This window comes from Cutaneotrichosporon oleaginosum (assembly GCF_008065305.1).
Source record: "Cutaneotrichosporon oleaginosum strain ATCC 20508 chromosome Unknown ATCC20508_contig05, whole genome shotgun sequence".
Lineage (NCBI taxonomy): Eukaryota > Fungi > Basidiomycota > Tremellomycetes > Trichosporonales > Trichosporonaceae > Cutaneotrichosporon > Cutaneotrichosporon oleaginosum.
This window is the reverse complement of record NW_027072174.1, coordinates 968640-990635: the sequence shown is the minus strand read 5'-3', so window position 1 is coordinate 990635 and position 21996 is coordinate 968640. Positions and strand designations below refer to the sequence as shown.

Sequence of the window (21996 nt, the reverse complement as noted above, 5' to 3'; positions counted from 1 at the left end):
ACAGACAGAGAACGCGTCGGCGGCGCGCGCCACGCACCCTAGTCGCGTCCTGAGGACCTGAACACGTCTTCTTGTGTGCTCTATTCTTGTCATCCTCGGCCCCCGTGGCCCCGTGAATGGCACGCGCGCACGCGCCTCTCCCATTGCCTTATTGAAACATTTGGGCGATCACTGCTCAATTGCTTCGGCTGCGCAGGGCTGCGCACCCCATATCCCCCATATACCCCATCTGCACGGTCCATCTCGATTTGCCTTATCGAGTGTACCGCTCCCGTTTCATCCTGCCGGCCTGCCGGGTGTGCCGATCTGCGTTGATCTGGCTAATCCGTCGCTGTGTATAATATAAAACAACGTTGCGGAACTGCGGTACGATCTGATCCGCAGCAGACCACCGAGTGGAGCCACAAGCTTCATACACTCAAGATCTGATCTCTCGACTCGACGCCCGTACGCGCCGTGCCCCCGCCCTACGGCGCCCCTCAGCCATCAGGGCATGTGCAGCTGTGCAGCAGCCCGAGTATTGCACAGAGCCAAATGCCGAATACGCCGAGAGCGCGATAATGATTATTTCGGGCTTTGAGGTAATCATGCCCGCTGTATCCCTTTAGCCTTTAGGCCTCTAAGCCCTTAGGCTGTAGGTCATGACGAGTACGAATCAGCGATTCAGCGATCTAGTCATCCGCATCGTACATGTGTACTTGGATACATACATGTCCATCTGCACGTCCAAACAACACAGCGCTGCTCGGCATGCTGTATGCTACGTACTGCCCCGGCTGCCCTTGTCGTCGCGCCCGCGCCGCCTACCCCTGCCCTTAATCGACGCGTTGCTTGTGCCTCAATTTCCCCTCTCATCCCAAAAACCCGTATGCCTTGTCCGTGTCAGGCCGCTCAGTCCCGCAAGCCAAAATCCTGGGATCATGTTGCCGAGCTGTTCCCATGAAAGCTAATGGCACGATGGCACATTCAAAGTCCGCTTCCACGAGCAGCTGGCCCCGTGGCGCGAACACCTTTGAGCGACTGTCGCAACCTGCAGCCTGCAGCAATTACACAAACTGGGCGTCGCGCACACGCTTGGCCTCGGCGCGCACCTTGTGCTCCCAGTGGCGCTGAGCAAGCGTCTCGAGCTCGTACAGGCTCGACGTGAAGGGATTGGCGAGCTGCGGGTCGTCGATCTCAGGGCGGTACACGCCGTCAAAGGTGCGCTCCTCAGTGTCAAGAAGGTTGGCCAGCTTTGGCTCCTTTGACGCGAGGCGGCGCACAAATGCGAGCGTTTCGCGCGCCGTCGCGGGCGGGAACGTGAGCGCGCACTCGCATAGCCGCTTGCCGAATGCGGCCGCGCGGAGGGGCGGAGTGCGGCCCCAGCGTGGGAAGAAAATGGCCTCGAGGCAGCGGAAAAGGAGATCCGAAGTACTCAGCGTGTGGGCGGGCTGGCGTTCCGATGTCGCCCGCGCCGCGCCCGCCTTCTTCTGCTGTGCTGCCGCAGCGGCGGTCGCAGCCGTCAGGAGGGGCGGGTCCTCGACGCCCGTGTCAAGGGCAAGCGGGCGCAGGAGTGCGTACAGCTCATTGACAAAGTCGCCGAGGTCGATGTTCAGCGCCTCACCCTGCCCCGACAGCAAGTCGAATGCGGTGACGATGCCGAGCATGCGGATGCGCACACGCTGCGTCTGGCCGACGGGGTCGAGATCCTCGTCTTCCTCCGCCTTTCCATCTGCGATTATCTTGCGTAGAACCTGGAGCAGGTCGCGGAAGAAGTCGATGTTGATGAGATGTGTGAAATGGCAGAGACCTTCCAGCGCGGCGGGCAGCAGGGCGCTCTTCCCGGGGAACTTGAGGATCGAAAAGTAGAGCACGAAGAGGTTCTTGAGCGTCTCGGTCTGCACCTGGGCGCGCTCCTCCTCATCAACCTCGGCCTCGGCCTCGGCCATCTCGCGCTCGATCTCCTTCATCTCCTTCTCCTTCTTGCGCTGGTTCTTGGTCTGCCACTTCTTTCGCACCTCGCTCTTGTACTTCTTCTCTGGCCCCGCAGGCCGTCGGGCGCCCTTCTTCTTTTTCTTGCCGTCCTGCATTTGGTTGAGCTCGGTGCGCAGACGCAAATGCAGCAGACACGAGAGCACATTTGGATGCACCTGGAACTTGCGCTCCTTGATCATGCGCGCAATGAGACGGACAAGCGCCTGCGAGTATGTTGCAGACACGTCCTGCTTGAAGACGCTAACAAATGTGCTCAGAATCAAGTCAGACTGCTCATCCCATGACCGCCTGCCGAGGCGGGCGACGAGCGTCGCCATGATCGCACTCGAGAAGTTGAAGTGAGGCACCGATGAGAGCAGGTCGGACATGCACTTGAGTGCGACGGGCGAAAGAGGCGTCTTGCCTGACAGTCAGTCAACGACTCGTAAACCCACAACCTGACTCACGCTTGATCTCCACCTCGAGCATCCTGAGATAGCTCTTGTAGTTGCGCACGAGCATCTTCTCGCCCTCACGCTGACGGCGAACCTCGTCACGGACCTTCTCGGCCTCTTCTTGTGCTGTGAGGGGTCGGATGCTGTAGCCGGGAATGATATCCTTGAACACGGCGAGCTGCGAGAGGAACGCAAGTGCACGAATCGAGTTCGGAATGGGCAACGATCCTTCGCCATCCGTAGCGGCCACCGAGGGAAGGGCGAACGTCGACAGGCGTGTCAGAGTAGGCGCGATGTCGACCAGCTCACCGCCTCCCATGGCCTCAGCACCGAGAGCTGCAAGCTGTTCCTTGGCCGCTTCCAAGCGCTGCGCATTCTTCCACGGCGCGCTGACGATGTCGCCGATGTTGAGTCGTCCAAAGCGTCCAGGCTGCGCGGCCATGCGCGCCGCGTCACGCCCGTCATCAGAGCCCTCTGACTCGCTCTCATCTTCCTCCTCCGTCTCGCTCTCCGGCTCGGGCTTCTTGGGCTTCTTGCTCGGAGGTAGCGCCACTCGCGTCGTCCCCTCAACGAGTTGCACCTCACCTGTCGGCAGCTTGATAGGCAGGCGGCCGACCTCGACGCTGTCCGCTTCCTCCTCCTCCTTCTTAGCCCAGCGCGCGCGCCCTGTCGTCTCGTACTCGGCCTCTTCGGACTTGGCGCGTCGCTTGCGCCGCGGCACGTCCTCCTCTTCCTCGTCCGAGCTGAGATCAGACAGGCCATCGTACTCGTCGTTGAGCCCGTCCTGGTCCGACACGTCCGAGTCGTCTTCTTCGCCCAAATCAGAGCCGCCCTCTGAGCCAAAGTCGACGTCCGACCGATCCTCGTCGCTCAGTTCAACCTCGGAGTCGAAGTCGTAGTCGGAAATGTCCGAGATCGAGGACACGCTGGGCGCTCGCTTCTTCCTGGCAACAGGCATCTCGTCGCGCTCTTTCTCGAGCGCATGGATTCGTTTCGTCTCCTTGCGCGTGCGGGAGAGCATGGTTGGGTCGAGCTTTGAGAAGGCAGCGGCCGCATCAATCTCAAGTTCCTCGTCCTCGCCTAGGTCACTGAGCTCGTCGTCGCTCGCACTGGCGTAGTCCGTCCGCGGTACCGGAATGAGCTTCTGGTCACGCAGCTTGACCTTCTTCGGCTGATCAGGCTTGCGCTTCGGCCTTCCGCCGCGGTCCTGCCCGCGCTCGTCATCAAGGGCGCTGACTTTGGCTCCTTTGGCCTTCTTCGCCGCCTGCGGTCAGCTCACTTCAGTCCCCTTTCACTCACGTTTCCCGCTGGCGCAGGCGGAGCCTTGCGTTTCCCTAGGGCCTTCTTGCTTGGCTTAGGCTTGCCCATCTCTTCTTGTGGATGTTATTGTGTAGATTCTTTGCGATCACCAAAGATGTGCATCAGAATCAGAAATTCTTCACGTGACTTGGGTGGAGGCCACGCGACGCGACTCATTTGGTTCCGTCTGTATGACGTTGAGATTGAGACCGGCTCACTGTGGTGGCGAGTGCGATGCCAGCTTCAACGCCGAATGCATCTCGTCTTGGCCACTTCCGACTCCCTATCGCTCTCGCTTCCCTTCTTATCCGCCCCCGCGGTCTCGCAATCATACGACTCTTCCCCCTCCTCGCCCTTGCCTTCGCGGCCCCCATACTTGCAATGTCCCCCACCATCATCCTTCCCGGCCACACGTACATCCACATCTCCTCGCACATCGCCCCCGCAGAACTGTCCGAGCGCCTCTCAGACTCGCCGGTCAAGCTCGAGTACCGCGGTCCGGTTGGCGAGCTTGAGGGCGAGCACGTGTTTGAAGTCGTCGGCGCGGCTGAGTCGAACGAGTGGAAGCGGGACGGTGAACACGTTCTCCGCAGTTTGCGTGAGAGGGACGGCATCACCGGCGCCAACGTGCTTGAGCCCAAGCAGCGAGTCAAGCGCGACGAGTTCTAGTTGTCCCGCGACCTAAGAGCCTGGATGACTAGTTGTACATCGCTACCATGATACACTTGCGCCCTAGACTTGCCCCCCCCCGGAACTATAACTCTAGACTGGTAGCCGTGAAATCTCGTCGCGCACCTGATGCACTCGCTCAGCACGCTCCAACTGCTTCGGTGCCGTCTGAAGTCAGCCGCGCCCCGCCTCGTACTCACTTCCACCAGCTCAGACAGATTCTCGATGACCTTATGGAACGTGTCTACCACCTCGCCGTACCGTGGTGGTGGCGGGTAATCCTCCGTGCGCACCTCCTTCTGCGCGTCTGCCCATCAGCTGCCGAACCATGTCGACTTTGTTGCCCACCTTCGAGTGCTTGTTTAAGCTCGGCCTCCTGCTCCTTGCTGGGTGCCCATGTTAGCCCGTCGCGTCGCACCTCCATATCCTCGAGCACGCCAGCTGTTTGATCTGGGATCGTTCGCCGCTTGTTGTTGACCTTTCCGACCCAGTTAACACGCTCTGAGTTGAGCGACCAGAGAGTACGATCGAGCGCCTCATCGAACGGCTCCGTAGCTTTCGTCAGTTGACCCGTCAACCGCTAGCTCACTTTCCACGTATTCCTCGTAGTTGAAGCCGTTTACCCGCAAATTTGGCTTGGCCATCTCCCACATGCGATCTCGGATTGCGTTAAGCTCCGCCTCGAGCTTGGGTCGCAGTCGGCGCGCCTCGATTGGGGGAAGGGTGCTCAGGCGGTCCTCGAGGGATTGAGAAAGCGCGGCATTGGCATTCTCCTGTACTCGCAGCCATTCAACTTGACGTTCTACGGTAATGCGTGGGACTTGGTCTTGTTCTTGCATGTGTGAGGATGGAGGTGGCAAGGTGGTGGCGTGGTGGTCGAGTTGAATGTTGTTGAATTGCGGTTTGTTGTTGCCGGAAGCAAATGCGGAGAAGGCCTTCCCACGATGTTTGGTGGAGGTTTGGGAAAGGGTGGAGGTCGCGAGGGAGTTGCACTGCCTTGCAGGGCGGATTTCGGAGGGAATGACGACGACGATACGATTGTACGGTGAGGCGATAGGGGGTTATAAGGGGTAACAAAGTCCTCAATCCTCGCTGGTTACGTAACAGAGAGGTCTCACACTGCGTCAGCACCAGCAGCACTCGCCATGCAGGCCAAGGACCAGCACTGTCTTAGCCCTCTTAGCCTTTAGGAACCCTTCCTCCCCCTATTGCTTCAACCAGTCTCTCTCTCCCATCTCCCACCTCCTCTCTCTTCATTCCGACGAGCTCATCCACGACTCGTTCCATCCATCTCTCCATCAATCTCTTCATCCTCATCCCACAGCCTTCAACATCCTCTAACTTCCACGTCTTCGCCGACACCGGATACCTGTGTTGTTACCGCCCAGTCCCCTCCCGTCTTCCCCGCAGACGCCAGTTCTACCCCACACGCCTCCAAGCTACCTGCAAGCGCGACACAGTTCACCATGTCAAAGCCCGTCACCGTCCCGTGCCAGGTAAGTCGCTTCGCCCAGCCCCCGCCTATGTTTAAGCATCTGCGAGCGACGCGTGCGAGCGTGTCGTTGGCGGCCATGCATGCGCAACCTTTGCTGACACACGTAGTACAAGACCGGCAAGACTTTGGGCAGGTACGTCGCTCACTCCAACTACACCGTCGTCTTCCCAATGCTGACTTTACAGTGGAACTTAGTACGTCGCGCGGCGCCGCCGCGATGTGCGCGCTTACTGACCTCAGTGCCGTCGTCAAGGAATGTGTGCACATCAAGGTGACCTTCCTGATGGACCTCCGCTGACTCGTGCAGACGGGCAAGTATTATGCGTGCAAGGTCCTAAACAAGAAGTTCCTTACCGTATGTTCGCCTTGACTGAGCAGGATGAACGCTGACGCGACAGGGGCGCGAGCACATGGTACGTGGCCTTGGAGATCTCGTCTTGCACCGCGCATGGCAAGCCTCTAACCTCGTAGGTCCGCAACGAGATCAAGATCCTCAAGAAGGTCTCGGAAGGCCACCCCAACATCGTCCAGCTGCATGATTTCTTCGAGACGACGCACAACCTCTACGTGAGTCGCAAAGGGAGGCACGAGCGATGCATCGCACATCATTCCTTTCCGCAGCAGCGCTCGGGCTTTCGCCGCTGACGTCGATCCAGCTTGTTTTCGACTTGTGCACCGGCGGCGAGCTCTTTGATCGCATCTGTGCTCGCGGCAGCTACTACGAGAAGTATGTTGCTCTGGCACGGAGGTGCGCTGCTAACGTACAGGGACGCCGCCAACATTGTGCGCACCATTGTGTCTGCCGTTAAGTACCTCCACGACCAGGGGATCGTGCACCGCGGTGAGACCCTCGCCGATCAGAGACAGACAGATTCTAACCTTCCTCAGATTTGAAACCTGAGAATATCCTCTTCAAGTCCAAGGCGGAGGATGCAGACCTCATGCTTGCCGACTTCGGTGTACGTGACATGCACGCAGAGCCTGGAGGAGATCTGACGTCCCAGCTGTCCAAGGTCCTCGATGAGGAGAACTTCTCGATCCTTACCACGACATGTGGAGTGAGTTGGCCAACCTCGGTACCGCTGACTTGAGACGCCTGGGTACATGGCGCCGGAGATCTTCAAGAAGGCCGGGCACGGCAAACCTGTCGACATTTGGGCCATCGGTGTAATTACGTGAGTGGGTGCCCAGTCCGGCCAAGATCGAGTACGCGCCTGTACTCCGCGCCTGCATTGCGGGCGCAGGCCCGAATGAAACAAACGGGCAATGTTCTCCGTTCGGAGTGGCGCGGCCTATCTTGAGGGCTCGACTCTACGCTGCGCCCGCGTGAAGCAGCAAGTTTGCTGACCCCAGCTACTTCCTCCTCTGCGGCTACACGCCTTTCGACCGCGAGTCTCAATACCAGGAAATGCAGGCCATCTGCAACGGTGATTACAAGTTCGCGCCGGCCGAGTACTGGGCCGGGGTGTCGGAGACGGCCAAGTCCTTTGTGCGCGCTTGTCTTACCGTCGACCCCGTGAACCGTCCAACGGCGGCTGGTCTCCTCTCCCACCCCTGGCTCAAGTCGGAGGATGCTCCCTTCGTCCAGGACCCCGAGAAGCCGTCCGGCGAAAGCGTCAATCTACTGCCGAACGTCAAGAAGGCCTTCGACGCCAAGAAGACTCGTAAGCCCGCGAGTTTTGGCATTGCTCACTCCAGTTCGCCGTGCAGTTCTGGGTATGATGATGGTCAACCGGCTACAGCTTCAGAGCGAACGGCATCAGAGCATGGGCGGCATGCCGGAGGAAGAGCGCGAGCGCCTGCGCAGAGAGGTCGCTGCATTCAAGGAGGAGGCCGAGAAGGTGAGTGTCGCTTTGCACATGCAGGCAGATACGCCTCAAGTCGCTGCATTGGCTGTCGCTCCGACACGTGGCACCTGATGGAACTCAGCTGATATCGCAGGAGGACGCATCTCAGGTTCTTACTGCGGGCGAGATCGCCCCTGCTGGCACGCCCACGCCTTCTGCCACGCCAGTCCCGGGTCAGTATGTTTAGGCAAACAGGGCCGTGACGGAGGTGTAGCTGGTGGTAGAAGTCGTACTATGTACGTATTCATAGTTGTCGGCGTACACAACCTCGAGGGTATAGACCATTACACCTGGTCATCCCGAGATTATTACAGACTGGTCTTGTAGGTGGCATCAGCGGGCTGCTCGCAGTCGTCCCGTGAGGACATGCATATATCTGTGAAGAACTATGTTTAGTGGTTGCTGCTCGCGGCCATGCGCTTGGTAGATTTTTACACAGATCGTCGATCCGTCAGCTGTCGTGAGCGTCTACGAACATTTGAATCAGTTGAGGAGCTCGAACGCTCAATCAGATCGTCTCAAATGTCGTTCCCGGCCGGGCATACCCGGAATTCGGCGACGAGTTCGCTGTTCTCGGTCGCATTATCCTGTCTCTGGACGTCATCGCCGCGCCGCGCCTCCCGGAGAAACCTCGGGCTCTACGCCGCAGGCCTTCGCATGCCTGCCCATCCGACAAGACATGGCAGACGGGGTGCCACACATTCCCGGCGTTTATGCCGGTAGGTTCGGCTTGCGGCAGAGTGTTGTTCTGACCAGGAAATGGAGGACCCCTTCGAGTGTGACGGCAGGATCATTCGATCGGACGTTGACATGTCCGAGATAAACTGTGTGACGGTGATGCGCCCACAACGAAGCAAGGGAAGTATGGTCCATGCTGCCCTGCACGCTTCATAATTAGCGATAAGCCCTGGTTTCGACGGGTTTTCTGCACCAGGCTGCCAACAGGTCCTTCTCTGCGACGCGCCACTTCTCGGGCAGTGTGGCGCCACTATCATGAAGATCGTCTTGGCAAGATCCCATCGCACGCCGGCCGTGGTATCCCATTCGATTCACTGCATCCCGTGTGCGGTCCAAGGGAACATGTAGCGGACGGTAGGGGTAATCGCAGACACCCTGCGGCCAGCTATTACGGCGATATGTGAGGGAGTCGCCCGTGGAGCTGCGCCTGCGATGCTCTATTCCCAACAGCTGAATACGGTGCGGGGAGGCCAAGTACAAATACCTTTGCCTCCCGCAGCCCAATTCAATGCGGACGATACGAGTTCGGTGACTCGCCCGGACATGTGGACTGTCATCGGCTTGCCATGTGCATCCGCTGCTTTCCGCTCCGTCCTGCTTGGTTTATCCCAACGCCGTCGTGGGTTCCCCATCCAGATCTCCTCGGCGTCCCGGATCCAAATGAGATCCTGTGTTAGTGGGACAGCTACGCAACATGCGGTGGCCTGCCTTTGTCGTTCCTCGCGCTCACCGGTACAACCAAGCAGGGCCGTCACTCGTGATCGATCACCTGAGTGAATGTAAAGGTGGGAGGTAGTGGTCGCGACACACTCCCTGGCGGCACGAGTGCGTCGAGGGCGGCACAAACCGCTCGGGACGTCGGATCCTCGGAGCTCGGAGGACCCAGGCGGTGTGATGGGCGTTGCATGCCGCACTGTCTCAGGCGAGTCACATTCTCTCCGGTGTCTCACATGCCCTCGCGTCCTGGGGCCTGGGATAATAGATCAGGGGACGGTCTGGTGAGCTCGTGTTCGACACCGGCCGCGGCTCTCGCGGCAGGACACGAGCCGTCGCCAGCCGGAGATTCCGGAGGATGTGCCCAATTGTGCATGATAACAATACCATGACTGTATTGCGCTAGGCGCGTTTTGATGAATGCTGCGCCACGGATTCGGTGATTGCGATCAGAGTGAGACATGGGGTATCGTGTATTGCTCCATTACAGTATACGCGCTTGCCGCAGGAACCGGCATGTGCGAGCGTCAGCTGCGACATGCGTGCGGAACCGTGCGACAAGCACAGCACGGTCATCTCCGCCACGTAGATTATTATGTGGCAGTGGCGCATGACGCGGCCGCTGGTTGGCGGAGGCAGTGCCTGGCCGATCAGAGATGGACTGGGAATGCACCCAAACTCTCCGCCATCGGAGAGTGGTGGTGCCGCCACGGGGTTTTGGGACGTAGCGCCCGGCGGTTGTTGACGGCTCGAGACGCCGACACGCGTGGTCGTCGGAGAGCTGATGACGCTGGCGCCGCGTGGCCTCCGCCGTGAACCGGGGCATGCGGGAGGCTTGAGGCATTCGCGGTGATCGGGAGAGGCTGGGGCAGTGGGGCGGAGGCGATTGAGCGCATGTGGCGCTAAAACTGCTGTTCCTTGCGACGACCGCAGAGGTAGAGCGTCGTGTGAATCCCGGAGAGGACGTCGCTGGTCGGACCGCCGAGGCATTGAGCTGGTTCGTTCAAAAGCTGGGCTCTGGAAGGCACTCCTCGCGCGCCACAGCAAGGCCAGCGGTTAGTCAGGGCGCCTAGAGCTTGAAACGTAAGATATCGCCATCATTTGGACGACTGTGAGTTGCATATATTGTGTGGGCACAGACGACAGAAGAGAGAACAAGGGGCGGGGAGAACCCCGACCGCCACATACCGCAGGCTAGGAGGGAATGCATGCTCTCGCCGATCAGCAGAGAGTAATGCTCCCTGGAATTGTAGAATGTTAGGGAGCAACTAGGCAGTCGAAGCCCCATGTTGCTGAAGACGCGCGTCGATCACATCACGGAGGAGACGGGTCGGAACCAGAACTTGGCTCCGACCGCCACTCCGGTCCGGTGAGTGGCGGCCTCAGTGCATGGGGGGGAGCGACGGTACGAGCAGTGTCTCCGCGTCCTGCGTGAATGCGGTGCGGCGGAGTTTTTGTGCGGAGAGCTTCTGTTCATGAAGTGTAGGGTATAGGGTCAGAAAAGTTTCGAGCTGCGCTGCTCCTGCCCTGCAGCACTGCGTCGCAATGCCGGGGTCTACGTGAGTGCCAGTGCCAGCCCCAGGCGCAGCCAGATGTAAAGGGGGCGACTGAATGCGAGATCGAGAGTGATAGGGAGGTTGGCATTGTGGAAAAGTGTGCGAGACAGGGATCATCGGGAATCGGGGAGTAACGGCGACCAAAGTTTGGGGAAATGCAAGCGGATGGGTTCGGACTGCGGACCGTGCATAGACGGCACGCTGTCTTCCGCCACGACTGGGCGGTCGCTGGGTCACGAATACCGACACGAGAGCAAGTGAATGGCGGTAGCCATAGTTGAGAGACGAGACACGTAATAGGAGGACAAGCGTGCGCGAGTAAAGGTTTCTCCAGAAAGGCGACTTACTGCTAATACATCTAATCATTTACCAAGCACAGAGAAGAACAAAATAATGCTATGCCCTAAAGAATACTAGCGAAAATTGCAGGGGATGGGCGTGGTGCACGCTGAGCTAAGAAGTGCATGCATTGCCTCAAAGCTAGGCAACGCCGTGCTTTTACTGCCGGTCCCAGCCGCGACGGTAGTCGGGCAAGGGTGGCGCACTGCCAGGTGCGCTAGGCGACGGTAAGGGCTGCCCATGACGCCGCCACTCATCAGGATGGGTGTCGGGCCGTCGATCGTATGAGCTACTACCGGGTGGCATGTAGAATCCCCCAGGATGAGGATGGGGTGGCGGATAGCTGTGGTATCGAGAATAGGCCCCAGGTCCGCCTGGCGAGGGCGCACGGGGGCTCAAACTCGGTCCTGTTGGACCAGGTGGGTAGGGGGCTGAGGATGAAGTCGACGGCCTCGAATAGTACGAGCCTCCAGGCCCGTGAGCTGAAAGTGGACGGTGGTATGTCGAGCTTCCTGGGGCGTCTGCGGCTGCAGCAATAGAAGAGAACGAGGGAAGGCCACCTGCTGTTGGTGGCGGGGCCGCACCTGCTGGATACTGGGATGGTCTACGCCCCTGTGGGTCGTGTACAGCTTCTGATGGCACAGGAAGGCAAGAGACCACGAGATAAATCCTGCCCAGTGTTTCCTGCTGCCATAGACTTCCCCCGAGGCCTCCTCCAAGGTGCATGCGAATGTTGAACGGATAGAGCCCCCCGTCCCCGTGGAACATGCGCACCGTTTGGTTCGGGTACGGGTCCACCATCCCAGCGGCAGGTGACTTGAGTTCGTGCTCGTTGGCTGTCACAATCGCCACATGAGTCTCACGGCTAGTGTGCGGTGAAGTCGGCAGATACGATACGTTCAACAGCTGATCGCGGTCCTGGTTGATTAGGTGTTGATCTGCCGGATGGATCCAGCGAAGGAGATCTAGGTTGAGAAGCTCGTGCGCATGAAAGCCCAGGAATCTATAACAATCGGCCGTGGCGCGCAGAATTTTGAGGTCAGTTGAGCAGAAGAGCGTAAAAGTCGGCTGCGGTCTGTCATCGTACTGGCCGTGGGCGGACGAGTGAGCGGTCGGAGGGGCGGAGGCCGGGCCAGACGGAGGTGCAGAGTATGGGCTCGCTGACGCCGACTCGTATGGGCCTGGTGGTCCTACCATAGGTGCTCGAGGGGGAGGGGAGGGCATGCGTGGCGCGAGGGCGCCTAGCTGCACCGGTGGGGAAGTTGTGGTATACGGCGAATCATATCCTGAAGAAGGTCTCCACTTTCTGTCTTCGACAGAGGCAGATGGAGGAGGGGCTGGACGCGGCACCGGCCGTGCGTAGGGGTCAATACTTGGTGTTTTATTCACTTTTGGCCTTCCTCGCTTCTTGTGCTGAAAATGTTAGATCAAATGTTTCAATGTTGGGCCTGCCACAGACTTACTGGTACATCCTCGCACTGATCTTCCTTGCCGATGTTGACGCAGCGTTTGCATGGACGGGCAGGATCACATGCAAGATGGGCTCGCTTGCAAGGCCCGCATGCGCTCGAAACATTTGCCTTGTTTCCGACTCGCCGGATGACCGGTTGAGCGGGCGCCGAATGCGAGGGCTGAGGTGCGCCTGAGGATCCGCTTCCAACCACGCGCGGCTGATGGGATTCGTAACCTTCCCCGCCACCAGTACTGCCTCCGTAAGAAGGATCATCGTGACGCGGTGATGCATGAGTAGCGGCGGTCGAAGGTCCAGATTCTCCGAGGATGGGACGCGCTCCCGGGCCGTCAAACCATGACGAACCTCGCCCTAGAGCTGGGCGGTTACTCATGGTAGAGGCGGACGGGAACAGGTCGCGCTCGTGCCAGTCGTGTGGTGGCAGTAGATGAAGAGTTGAGATGGAAGAGCGGTCCCGCACGCTCGGGACGTCAAGGGCGCGGCGGCTGTGGCAGGTGTGGCAGGGTCGTTGCGCTGTTATAATGGATAGTCGAAGGCGGCAGTCGCCGAGGAAGTGTGGCCTGGTGAAGCCTTGATCAGAAAATCGGTGCCACGGCAGAGCATCAACTGATGGCACCACAGCCGAGAGGAGAGAGGAGTGGAGGGGAGGGGAGGGGAGGGGAGGGGAGGGAGAGAGAGAGAAAGAAGAAGAGGAGTAAGGTTCGAAGGTCGAGGAACGCGCGAGGCGAGGGATGTGGTTAACGCGGCAGATTGGGAGAGTTGAGATATGCGACTGAACAGAGATACGTGGATGCTAAGTGGAGCGGGATGGAGGGGTGATGACGAGAGGAGAGATGATGATGATCGAATGAATGAGAGGGAGGAGGAGGAGGAGTGTTTGAAGTTGGCAGTTGAGAGTGCGAGTGGTAAAGAGGGTAGAGGGATGGAGGGATGGAAGGGGGGGATGGAGGAGGGTGTCAGGTCGAGGTAGGGGCCGGCCCAGGTGCAGGTCTAGAAGCCAGGGTGAAGTGGTTGAGGGAAAGTGAGACAGGTGCGGAAGAGTTGAGTTGTGGATAGTGGTAATAGGGCCCAGAGTGACAGGTCGAGAGCCAAAAGCAAGGGCGACTGCCGAGAGCCGACAAGGGGGGATTGGTACTCTGCGTAGGATCCGTTCGGCTTTGATTGCCTCGGCGGTCCGGCGGCGGCGGCGGCGGCGGCGGCGGCGGGTGGATGGCACTAACAATGACCACACTAAGGGAAGACAGCGCGACCTTGTTCGTCTCGGGCCGGGTCTGCAGCTGTCGAGTTTGCGTGTACAGGTTGACAAGGAATTGTCGTGCAAAGGTTGGGAGACTGAAAAGTGTTGCAGCGCGCGCGGGGGTGAACGAAGGACGGAAGGATAGCGAAAGTCGGGTAGGTGAGATGCAAGTGGCCGAGAGAGGCAAGCAAGGAGGAGGTGGGGGATCGTGTATTGGAGGTATCGTGTATGGGAGAGAGGGAGAGAGAGAGAGAGAGGGCGCGCGAGAGAGAGGGCGCGCGAGAGAGAGAGAGATCGGAGCGAGAGAGAGACGAAGAGGAGTGGAATGGAAGAAAGCGAAAGAGAGAAAGAAATGACGGGGTGGTGAGGTGTGTTGTGGGCGAGGGAATGGTGAGGGAGAGGCGCGGTGATGTGCGGCGGTCTAGTCCAGGGCCGGCCAGGCGAAGGGAAATGAAGATTGAGGCGGGGGCGATGGAAAGGCCGAGAGGATAACAGCGACAAAGTTGGTGATTGTCAGGGGACGCGGGGCAGTGGCCGAGCCTCCAAGGGCACCAAGGGCGTAGAACGAAGATTGGGTTGGATAGGGTTCGTCTAGCTGCAGGCTGCTGCTTGCAACTAGCTTCTAGCTGCTAGCTGCTAGCTGCTATGCCAGGCTGCCAGAGACGCGCGCAAACAGTCTATAATACAACAGAAGCGGCGCTGCGTGTTGTTTGTTAAAGAGGGAGTTTGTGGAGTTGATGGGCGCGCGTGTGTGTGTGTGGGTGGGTGGATGGATCAAGGCCGATCGTGGGCAGACGACCGAGGAGAGCTGAGTAAGAGAAGTAATGGAATATACAATGTCGGGGCAGGGGCTGACAGGGCCGAGACGTCGAAGCGGATGCACGGCTTAGGTGCCTGGAAACTTGCTTGCACTTGCTGGGCTGCTCTCAGAGCGCGACTTTGTCAATCCCGTCTACTTTGAGGTTGGCAGGAGGAGCCGGAGAGCGAGAGGGAGAGGGAGAGAGGTTACGACAGTTGACGTTACGGCCCGATGGCACGCGCTTGGGTTGTATTCGGGACCTGATGACCTGCACGAGGCTGTCAGCCCTGTTGCTCGCTGCTTGATGTTGGGTGGGGTGGGGGAAAGGGGATGATTTGTAGGGCGTGGGCGCAGAGGAAAGAGACGACTTACACGCGTAAACGAGGCGGGGGACGGGGACGGGCAACGGAGGAGCAGGGCCAGCTGGAGTGGATAAAAGTACGAGTAGAGAGGTTTGAAAGAGTGGAAACGAGGGGAGATGTCGGCAAACCCAGGAGATCTAGGAGACGCGGGCTCTTTGACATGTTCTAGCTCGGCCCGGGTTGGTCTAGGTCTATAGGATCATAGGACATATGCGTGATGATGAACTCTGGGAGAGCCCAGCTGCCCAAACTAGCGGCCAGCGGAGGGGAGACGCGGAGGAGGCGGAGGAGGCGGAGGAGGCGGAGGAGGCGGAGGAGAGGCGGAGAGGGGAAAGAGAAGAGAGGAGAGGAGAATGGCTTTGGGCTCGGGTACAGTGAGGTACCATGCAAAGGAGTGCAGATGTACGTGCCTTCTTTAAACCCTTATCTCACTCCCCTCATACACCGCTACCCTGACTCATCCCACCTCCCCCCTCCCTGTCCCCTCTTTACCCTCGCTGTACGTACCTTTCGACTAGCCACCTCGTCAACTCGTCAGCGAACCCCTTAGTCGCTCATTGCTCCATTGCTCACTCTCTCCGCCCCTCACTCAGCTCACTCATATACATTTATCATTACCCCCTGTTTGTTTGTAACCCTCGCTACTCCAACCCTCCCGGGTGGCTGGAGCTTTACTGGAGAGCACACGAGGCAGATCTATGCTCACAAGGCCTGTTGGCGTGACGACAGTGCAACATGTGTAGCATGTGTAGGATATATTTTGGTAAGGGACAAGCGGAGGCGAGCGAGAAAGAACCGGGCCGACGACCCCAGGAAGCCATGAGCCATGAGCCATGAGCCATGAGCCATGCGGCCAGGAGACTCGGAGGCGCAGCCGGAAGGCGTGAGATGGATGGAGGGTGACTTGTGACCCGGTTGAGCCGAAGTGAGAGGATAATCCTGGCTGTGACAATGTTGACTTGCGGCCACCGCTTAGCGATGCAGCAAGACATTGCTGATGGAATCGACAAGGTCAAACGTTTGGGAGGTGCAGCATGGATAACAATGATCCGCGGGAAGTCAGTGCCCATTACTCAATGCCCGTAGATCGCTGGATTGCTGGGATATCATGGATCTTCAACCCACAGTGGTGCAGTTGAGCAGTGAGCGCAGCACTTCAGGGGGGAGGGGGGAGGGGGGACGGCGCCGCCTCCAAGACAAGGGATCAAGGGAATCCAGAGGGCCGAGAGGGTTATGGACCCCAGGCCGAAAAGAAGACGGTACAGCCCGATAGCGCATGCAGCGCGTGCTGGATGTTGTTTGAGAAAATGACAGAGCAAGATCGGCTCCACCGGTTCGGGTAGACCATGACAAGATGACAACACTGTCGCCGCCACGGCACCATGACCCACGGGTAAAGGGACAAGGTAGCTGGTTCTTCCCAGAAATGCCGCAGGAAGGGGACCCTGAGTTTAGAGGACCGAGAAGTTCGGTGGATTCGGCGGCTCCGCCGCCTGGGACGCCTAGAACACGGCGGAACACGCCCATTCCTCCAAACACTCTTCTCCAGGCCCTCGATTCCCCAACCTCCAATCCTCCGGCCATCCCGATTATACGCCACTCACAATATCCTCGTCTCACATCATCATCCACGAACATCCGCGTCATTCCCCCACTCCTCTCCACTCATGCCACACTCCCTCCGCCACCTCGCGCCACAGGTCTCTGCTCGCGTCATCAACGCTCGGATGCACTTGGCACCCGAGCCACCCGAGTCAAGCAAGAGTCAGCGAGCAGCGAGTCAGCCGATCGAGATTCCCGAAGCGACTGCGCGATCCTCTTGTTTCTCGGGCATCATCGGGGAGTATCGCCGCCACCCGTACACTTGCTGCCCAAACCTTGACCTTGTGCACGCCTCGTCATGCTCGTCATGCTCGTCAGACGCCCCCTCCCTGCATCGCCGCATTTCTCGCATTGTCGTGTCCAACCCTGCACATCCTTGCATGCCCCAGCTGAACCGCTAAACCCCGATCAAAAGACTTCTGCTTGTCATCCCATGCGGCCATGCGGGGGTCCAGTTGAACCGGTGTGACCGATGTCTCGGGGCGCAAGACCCTGCGCTGCCGCACAACAAGAGCTGGGCTGGGTCGCCGGATCGCCCGGTTGGGCAGCATGCAGGGTTTTTGGGATGCGAGAAGACGGAGAGGGCGAGCAAATGCAGGAGTCGCATGAGTCGCAGGACATGCAGGACATGCAGGACATGCAGGAAATGCAGGAAATGCAGGAAATGGCCAAGGTGTTTGCATGCACGAGGCCGTCATGAGGCGTCCGAGGCGTGCAAGGCGTGATGAGTGCCGAGTGGGATGGTTGGGTCCACACCGGTGACATGCAGGGACCGGGCTAACGAGGTCGGCGATCCGGCGAACCGATGCCCGACTGTCGGGTTTGACTTGTGCGACGTTTTGAGGGAAATCAAAGCCTAAAACCCTGCATCGCCCCTGTCAGTGGCGTGGCTCAGCACAGTGGCCTCTCCAAACGCACAGACCGACAATTCAGTCCCTGACGTTCTCCAATAACGTTAAGCTACACGCGCACGTAACAGGTGCCAGGGGTGTCAGCCTCACAAGGTTTCACAGCAGCGGACTTGCCCGCCTCATGCTCATAACTTCCATGCATGTCGTCGCCCTTGTCGTACGCTCTTCGTCCATGTGTGCCAGCATCCAAGCTTCACACTCATGCCAATCCGACATACGTGGATTTTTCCTGTGACGACAGCACCGACACTACGTACTCCTTTCCCTACTCTTCGCTGGGTTTTGGGTAAATGCCTCCTCCTCGCTGACCGACGATGTAGGCATATAGGGTCGCCTGTCCGCTGCGGCGACTTCTACATGTCCGTCGCGGATAATCACATGGACCGGTGTGAGATTTCTATAAAATATATGTCCTGAGTGAGAGGAGCTTCCGAGGAGCCGATGCTGAGTGGTGTATAAAGTAGACGCGTGCGTCGCAGCTCGACCACCCCGCCTTCGCAAAGGAGGTGCCAAGCTTGTTCACAGAGCGCGATACTTCCCCTTTTGCGGTGATCAATAAGGCAAGAACACACGCTCTCTCCACCAGCCGAGACTCACCATCCATTATGACGCCAAGACGCCCACTGCTGGCATAATAGACTCGCCTCACAATATGTCGACCGTGCGATCACCACGGCAATGTCCCGGACACATGGATTGAGTCCACGAGCCCAAGAGTCAGTTTGGAGGCAACTATTTTGCCTACGCTCATCATGAAGGCACTTGCGACACTCGACGCGGGGCGGACCTAGTCCTCGCAGTCCATATACGCCCCGTCTCCTGCAGCCACCCTGGGGCCTGATTATTCACGCTCTTCGCGATTTATAAATCTCCTTGTGCCTCCCCGAGAAGTCCGAAGCCTTCTCGATGCCTCCCCGTGCACATGCAGTCGGGCGGCAAGCTACCAACCAGCCATGCCGACGATATACAACTACCTGGTGGTATCGTATTGCGGCGGATCAGCCCCGAGAACCATTCGAAGGCAGAATGCTTGTGCCTTATCTTTTGGACATGGCATCTGCACATCGCATTGACGCAGGCGACCTGGAGGACACCCTAGACTTCAGTTAACCACGCAATAATGAGTGTACAACAGGAAGTGAATCGATAGAGTCGGGGGTGGGGGTGTCGAGGCACGGTCTGCAACGTACGGAGGTGGGAGCCACTGGGGAACATGCTTGAATGGGTGGCGAAAACCGTGTCAGCAAGGAAAAGGAGATCATCAGGGTTCGTGTACCCATCCTGATTCTAAAGAGCATAAGCTGGAAGGACGGAGGAGTCTTTTCCAGGATAGGGGCGAGTGTGGGGGAAGAGAACTTGAGGCACCGTGGAAGGGCCTGGGGTGACCTGGAAGAGCTTGCTGCCCTGAGGGTCCCAGAGAGCAATACCAGAGATCAAAGCCACGGAATGTCGTCGTCACCCAAACTCTACCTCAAGTGTCCCCATATGAATCCCATCGGTCACCTCCCGAGCACATGACTGTTTCATTAACGAATCACCAACTGACCAAACCAACGTTTTCCGCATTTCCGATTCGGTTTCACAAAAACGAGAGCGCCACAATCACTCGATTCTGCTTGTACGCGCGTTGACGTTGGTACTCGTGCTTCACCCCTCTCTCCTCCAACTGCCTCTCCTGCTCCTGCTCTCACCCCGTGCGACAAGGCAGCGCCGGCATCGGAGCAGAGGACAGCGTTTAACGTTACTCTGGCAAGTGTCACGGAGATCGGAACGGTAGGGCACTAAAGTGACGATATCTCCACCTTCCCGGCCCTAAAAGTGGTCACTACTGATTGTTCCTGACTAGGTTCAGCTGGACCAGTGCGTCCACCTTCATCTTCGGCCGTCCTCTCCCTGCTGCATCCCGCTACAACAAGACACCTGGACAAGCTCGATCCCTCACATGGTCATAAATCCAGCCCGCTCCGGAGAGGGGGGAGCGACGCCTAGTCGGCCGTGATCGTCCTCCAGTGCTTCCGTTACATCTCTGGTCAGGTGTCTGGACCCGCCAAGCACACGTTGTAACCGCCGGCGATGGCTGCGGCAGGACGTGACGCACGGCGATCGCCGCACCCGCCGCTAGACGCAGAGTACGCCGCTGGGTCTCTCGGAGGTCGCACTGTGCATCGGCTGCTCCCCACCACACCTCGACATGCCAAGCCGGGCTCCGCGGGCATGCCTGCGATGCCGCGTCAAACCCTCGCTGTTTTGCACATAACCAAAATGGAACCACATGCCTCTCCCCTCACGACGTCGATCGACCGCTCGAAGGTACGTGTCCACATTCTCCGCCGGGAAGCCGCACTAAGCTTGAGGGCGTGGCAGTCGATCTTAGCGCTTGCTCACAAGTGGCATCGTCCGCCACCGACGCCTTCACAAGGATGCGCTGTGGCAGTCTACACATGTTCTGTCCCTGCACGATACGGCGCGCTTGCAGCCGGCGTTTGCTTCCGGTGTCTGGTGGGGACCCGATCCTCGGCCAGCACTATTGCCCACTTGCCCGAGCCGTCCCAGGGAGGAGCAGGGAGCTCAGCCACATCACCCACGAGATCTCAGTTTCCGGAGCAACTTCGCCATAATGTCCTCTCGCAAGGCTAGCTTATCCAACGACGGTACTTCGGTGAGATCGCGGCTGCAGCGCCACATTTGTGCATTTGTGGCAGCTGCGGGCTGAGATGGCCCACACTAGAGTAGAGGTGCCACCACGAGCACTTGAAACATTCTTGCCGTCTGCCGTCACAAACTTAGGAAGCAGATGGTAAGCTATGTAAGAGTTTGGCGTTCCCCTGAGACGAGAGTGCCAGACGACGAGCCAATATGCCACGCTGTGAGCAACTAGCTTGTTCAGGCTCCACAACTGAATGGCCTCACCCTATCCCACGCTCCTGGAGGCACAGTGCCCCCACCCCTTCAGTTGGATTTTCCAAGCGAAGCATCGTGCTACCGTTGTGACGCGAACGGAGTGAAACTGGGCGGCACACTTAACGTCATCGTGAGGAAGGCTATGTTCGAATGAAGAACAGTCCCTCTGGTGCTGGTTGCTGGTGGCTGGACGTGCCTGAACCCAAACAAGTCCCTCTGCACCGACTTGGGACCCTCTGCGACGTTGGCCGTTACCCACCACACTACCATTCGGCCATGTACTGACCTTCATCACCTCCTCTTCAACTTCCTCATCTCTGTGTTCATGACCCGCTATCACCCACGTCCTCTGCGTGCCACTAAATCTCACCGCCCTTGATCCCTTACGTACAGTCAATGTGTATTACCCGGAACCAGACTCCCCCGACCAGCCTCTTGACGTGATCCTCGCTTCGTTTCTCAACAACTGTGACACAAGCTCCCGCTCGCCTCCCGTCAGGCCTTGCAAAATACCAGTCGGCCCTCCTACTCTGCTTCTCCTGAACATTGAGCGCTTCAGCCTTTGGAGGAGGATCTCGGCATTCCATTGACACGCATGACAGTATGCTGGAATCCTAACACGTGGGCGGGCTCCATCTGTTTCACCTACTGACACAACATGTTCAATCACCAGGACGGGACGAGAGGTGGATCGTTATCACATTTGGAAACGGGAAGGAGGTCGTCATCACATCTGTGACAAACAACACTCGAGAGTAAGAAGGGCCTCAGCGCTGATCCTGCTTCCGAGGCTTATCCCCAGCTTCAACTGAAGCAGAGTGACTCCTGAATTGAGGAATGGACATCATCTCGATCGACTTCTGCTTTAGGACAGGAGCTTCTCTGAGGAAAACCGGCTCCCGAAATGCATGTCTGAGCGATCGTCAGAAGATTCCCTTCCATATCTCAGCGGAGGATCCGACGCTTGGCATCAACGAAGGGCATCGTCTCCCCTTGATCCCGGCATGCTGCCCAAACTGAGACAAAGCAACACGCGTTACCACGAGGGCATCGAGGCTCCTGGTTGCCATGCAATTCCTGGTTGTGTGGGAGAACGATGCGACGTCGAAGGACAGCCCCATTCACTGCTCTTCTTCGAGTATAAAGCAGGGCAAACCCTGTAAGATATATCACATCAGCATTGCTGACGCGACAGGGAATGCGATTTAGACGATAAGCGGGACGCGGACGGGATTCCGAGCATGGGAAGTTTAACGTCAGAGACAGTCCACACGGACCCGTAGCGACTCTACTACAGTTCTCACCGTGACGCCAACTGCTAGTGCACTCCCGTCGAGCCAACGTGTATCGAGTGAGCTGGTGCAGACGAGAAGCTGCCCGGACACTCTTCACGGCCAACTCTCATTCAGCCGAATACAAGAGCCCTGGTGCGAGGAACACTGTCCCCAGGGTCCAGGAAATTCCCGAACGCCACTCTTCTGCCCGTGTTCGAAAATGCCTGTCGCCCCTAAAGGTGTCGAAGGGGGCGTCGTTCTGCAATATGTGCAGAACTCTTCCGAAGGAAGTGTCCCGCCAACCGTGGCTGGAAGTACCTTCCCTTCGTGCCCTTGGAGCGCAGCCATCTGGGCTTGTCCTGCTATCTTTCGGC

General features: G+C 58.5%; 7 protein-coding genes across 7 annotated transcripts; 3 read left to right on the top strand and 4 right to left on the bottom strand.

The window, feature by feature from the left end:
• Positions 1 to 1046: 1046 nt before the first annotated feature.
• COLE_05919 (uncharacterized protein) lies at positions 1047 to 3776 on the bottom strand (the record flags this gene model as incomplete). Its single annotated transcript, XM_018420640.2, has 3 exons — positions 1047 to 2377; positions 2421 to 3672; positions 3708 to 3776. The coding sequence occupies 3 exons, from the start codon at positions 3774 to 3776 to the stop codon at positions 1047 to 1049; spliced, it is 2652 nt and encodes an 883-aa protein (XP_018282378.1).
• Positions 3777 to 4088: 312 nt separating this feature from the next.
• Positions 4089 to 4376, top strand: COLE_05918 (uncharacterized protein; the record flags this gene model as incomplete). The annotated part of the gene is made up of 1 exon (XM_018421835.2): positions 4089 to 4376. One exon carries the CDS (start codon positions 4089 to 4091, stop codon positions 4374 to 4376), a length of 288 nt encoding a protein of 95 aa, XP_018282377.1.
• Positions 4377 to 4469: 93 nt separating this feature from the next.
• On the bottom strand, positions 4470 to 5215 carry COLE_05917 (uncharacterized protein; the record flags this gene model as incomplete). The annotated part of the gene is made up of 4 exons (XM_018421834.2): positions 4470 to 4544; positions 4577 to 4683; positions 4725 to 4931; positions 4966 to 5215. The coding sequence occupies 4 exons, from the start codon at positions 5213 to 5215 to the stop codon at positions 4470 to 4472; spliced, it is 639 nt and encodes a 212-aa protein (XP_018282376.1).
• Positions 5216 to 5842: 627 nt separating this feature from the next.
• On the top strand, positions 5843 to 7804 carry COLE_05916 (uncharacterized protein; the record flags this gene model as incomplete). The annotated part of the gene is made up of 12 exons (XM_065626443.1): positions 5843 to 5872; positions 5979 to 6004; positions 6103 to 6142; positions 6179 to 6226; positions 6270 to 6284; positions 6343 to 6438; positions 6528 to 6598; positions 6639 to 6712; positions 6760 to 6830; positions 6876 to 6929; positions 6964 to 7046; positions 7225 to 7804. The coding sequence occupies 12 exons, from the start codon at positions 5843 to 5845 to the stop codon at positions 7802 to 7804; spliced, it is 1188 nt and encodes a 395-aa protein (XP_065482254.1).
• Positions 7805 to 11224: 3420 nt separating this feature from the next.
• COLE_05915 (uncharacterized protein) lies at positions 11225 to 12909 on the bottom strand (the record flags this gene model as incomplete). Its single annotated transcript, XM_018427487.2, has 2 exons — positions 11225 to 12478; positions 12529 to 12909. The coding sequence occupies 2 exons, from the start codon at positions 12907 to 12909 to the stop codon at positions 11225 to 11227; spliced, it is 1635 nt and encodes a 544-aa protein (XP_018282374.1).
• Positions 12910 to 15605: 2696 nt separating this feature from the next.
• COLE_05914 (uncharacterized protein) lies at positions 15606 to 16004 on the bottom strand (the record flags this gene model as incomplete). The annotated part of the gene is made up of 1 exon (XM_018421832.2): positions 15606 to 16004. One exon carries the CDS (start codon positions 16002 to 16004, stop codon positions 15606 to 15608), a length of 399 nt encoding a protein of 132 aa, XP_018282373.1.
• A 3516-nt stretch (positions 16005 to 19520) lies between these two features.
• COLE_05913 (uncharacterized protein) lies at positions 19521 to 20084 on the top strand (the record flags this gene model as incomplete). Its single annotated transcript, XM_018427486.2, has 1 exon — positions 19521 to 20084. The coding sequence occupies one exon, from the start codon at positions 19521 to 19523 to the stop codon at positions 20082 to 20084; it is 564 nt and encodes a 187-aa protein (XP_018282372.1).
• Positions 20085 to 21996: the final 1912 nt, after the last annotated feature.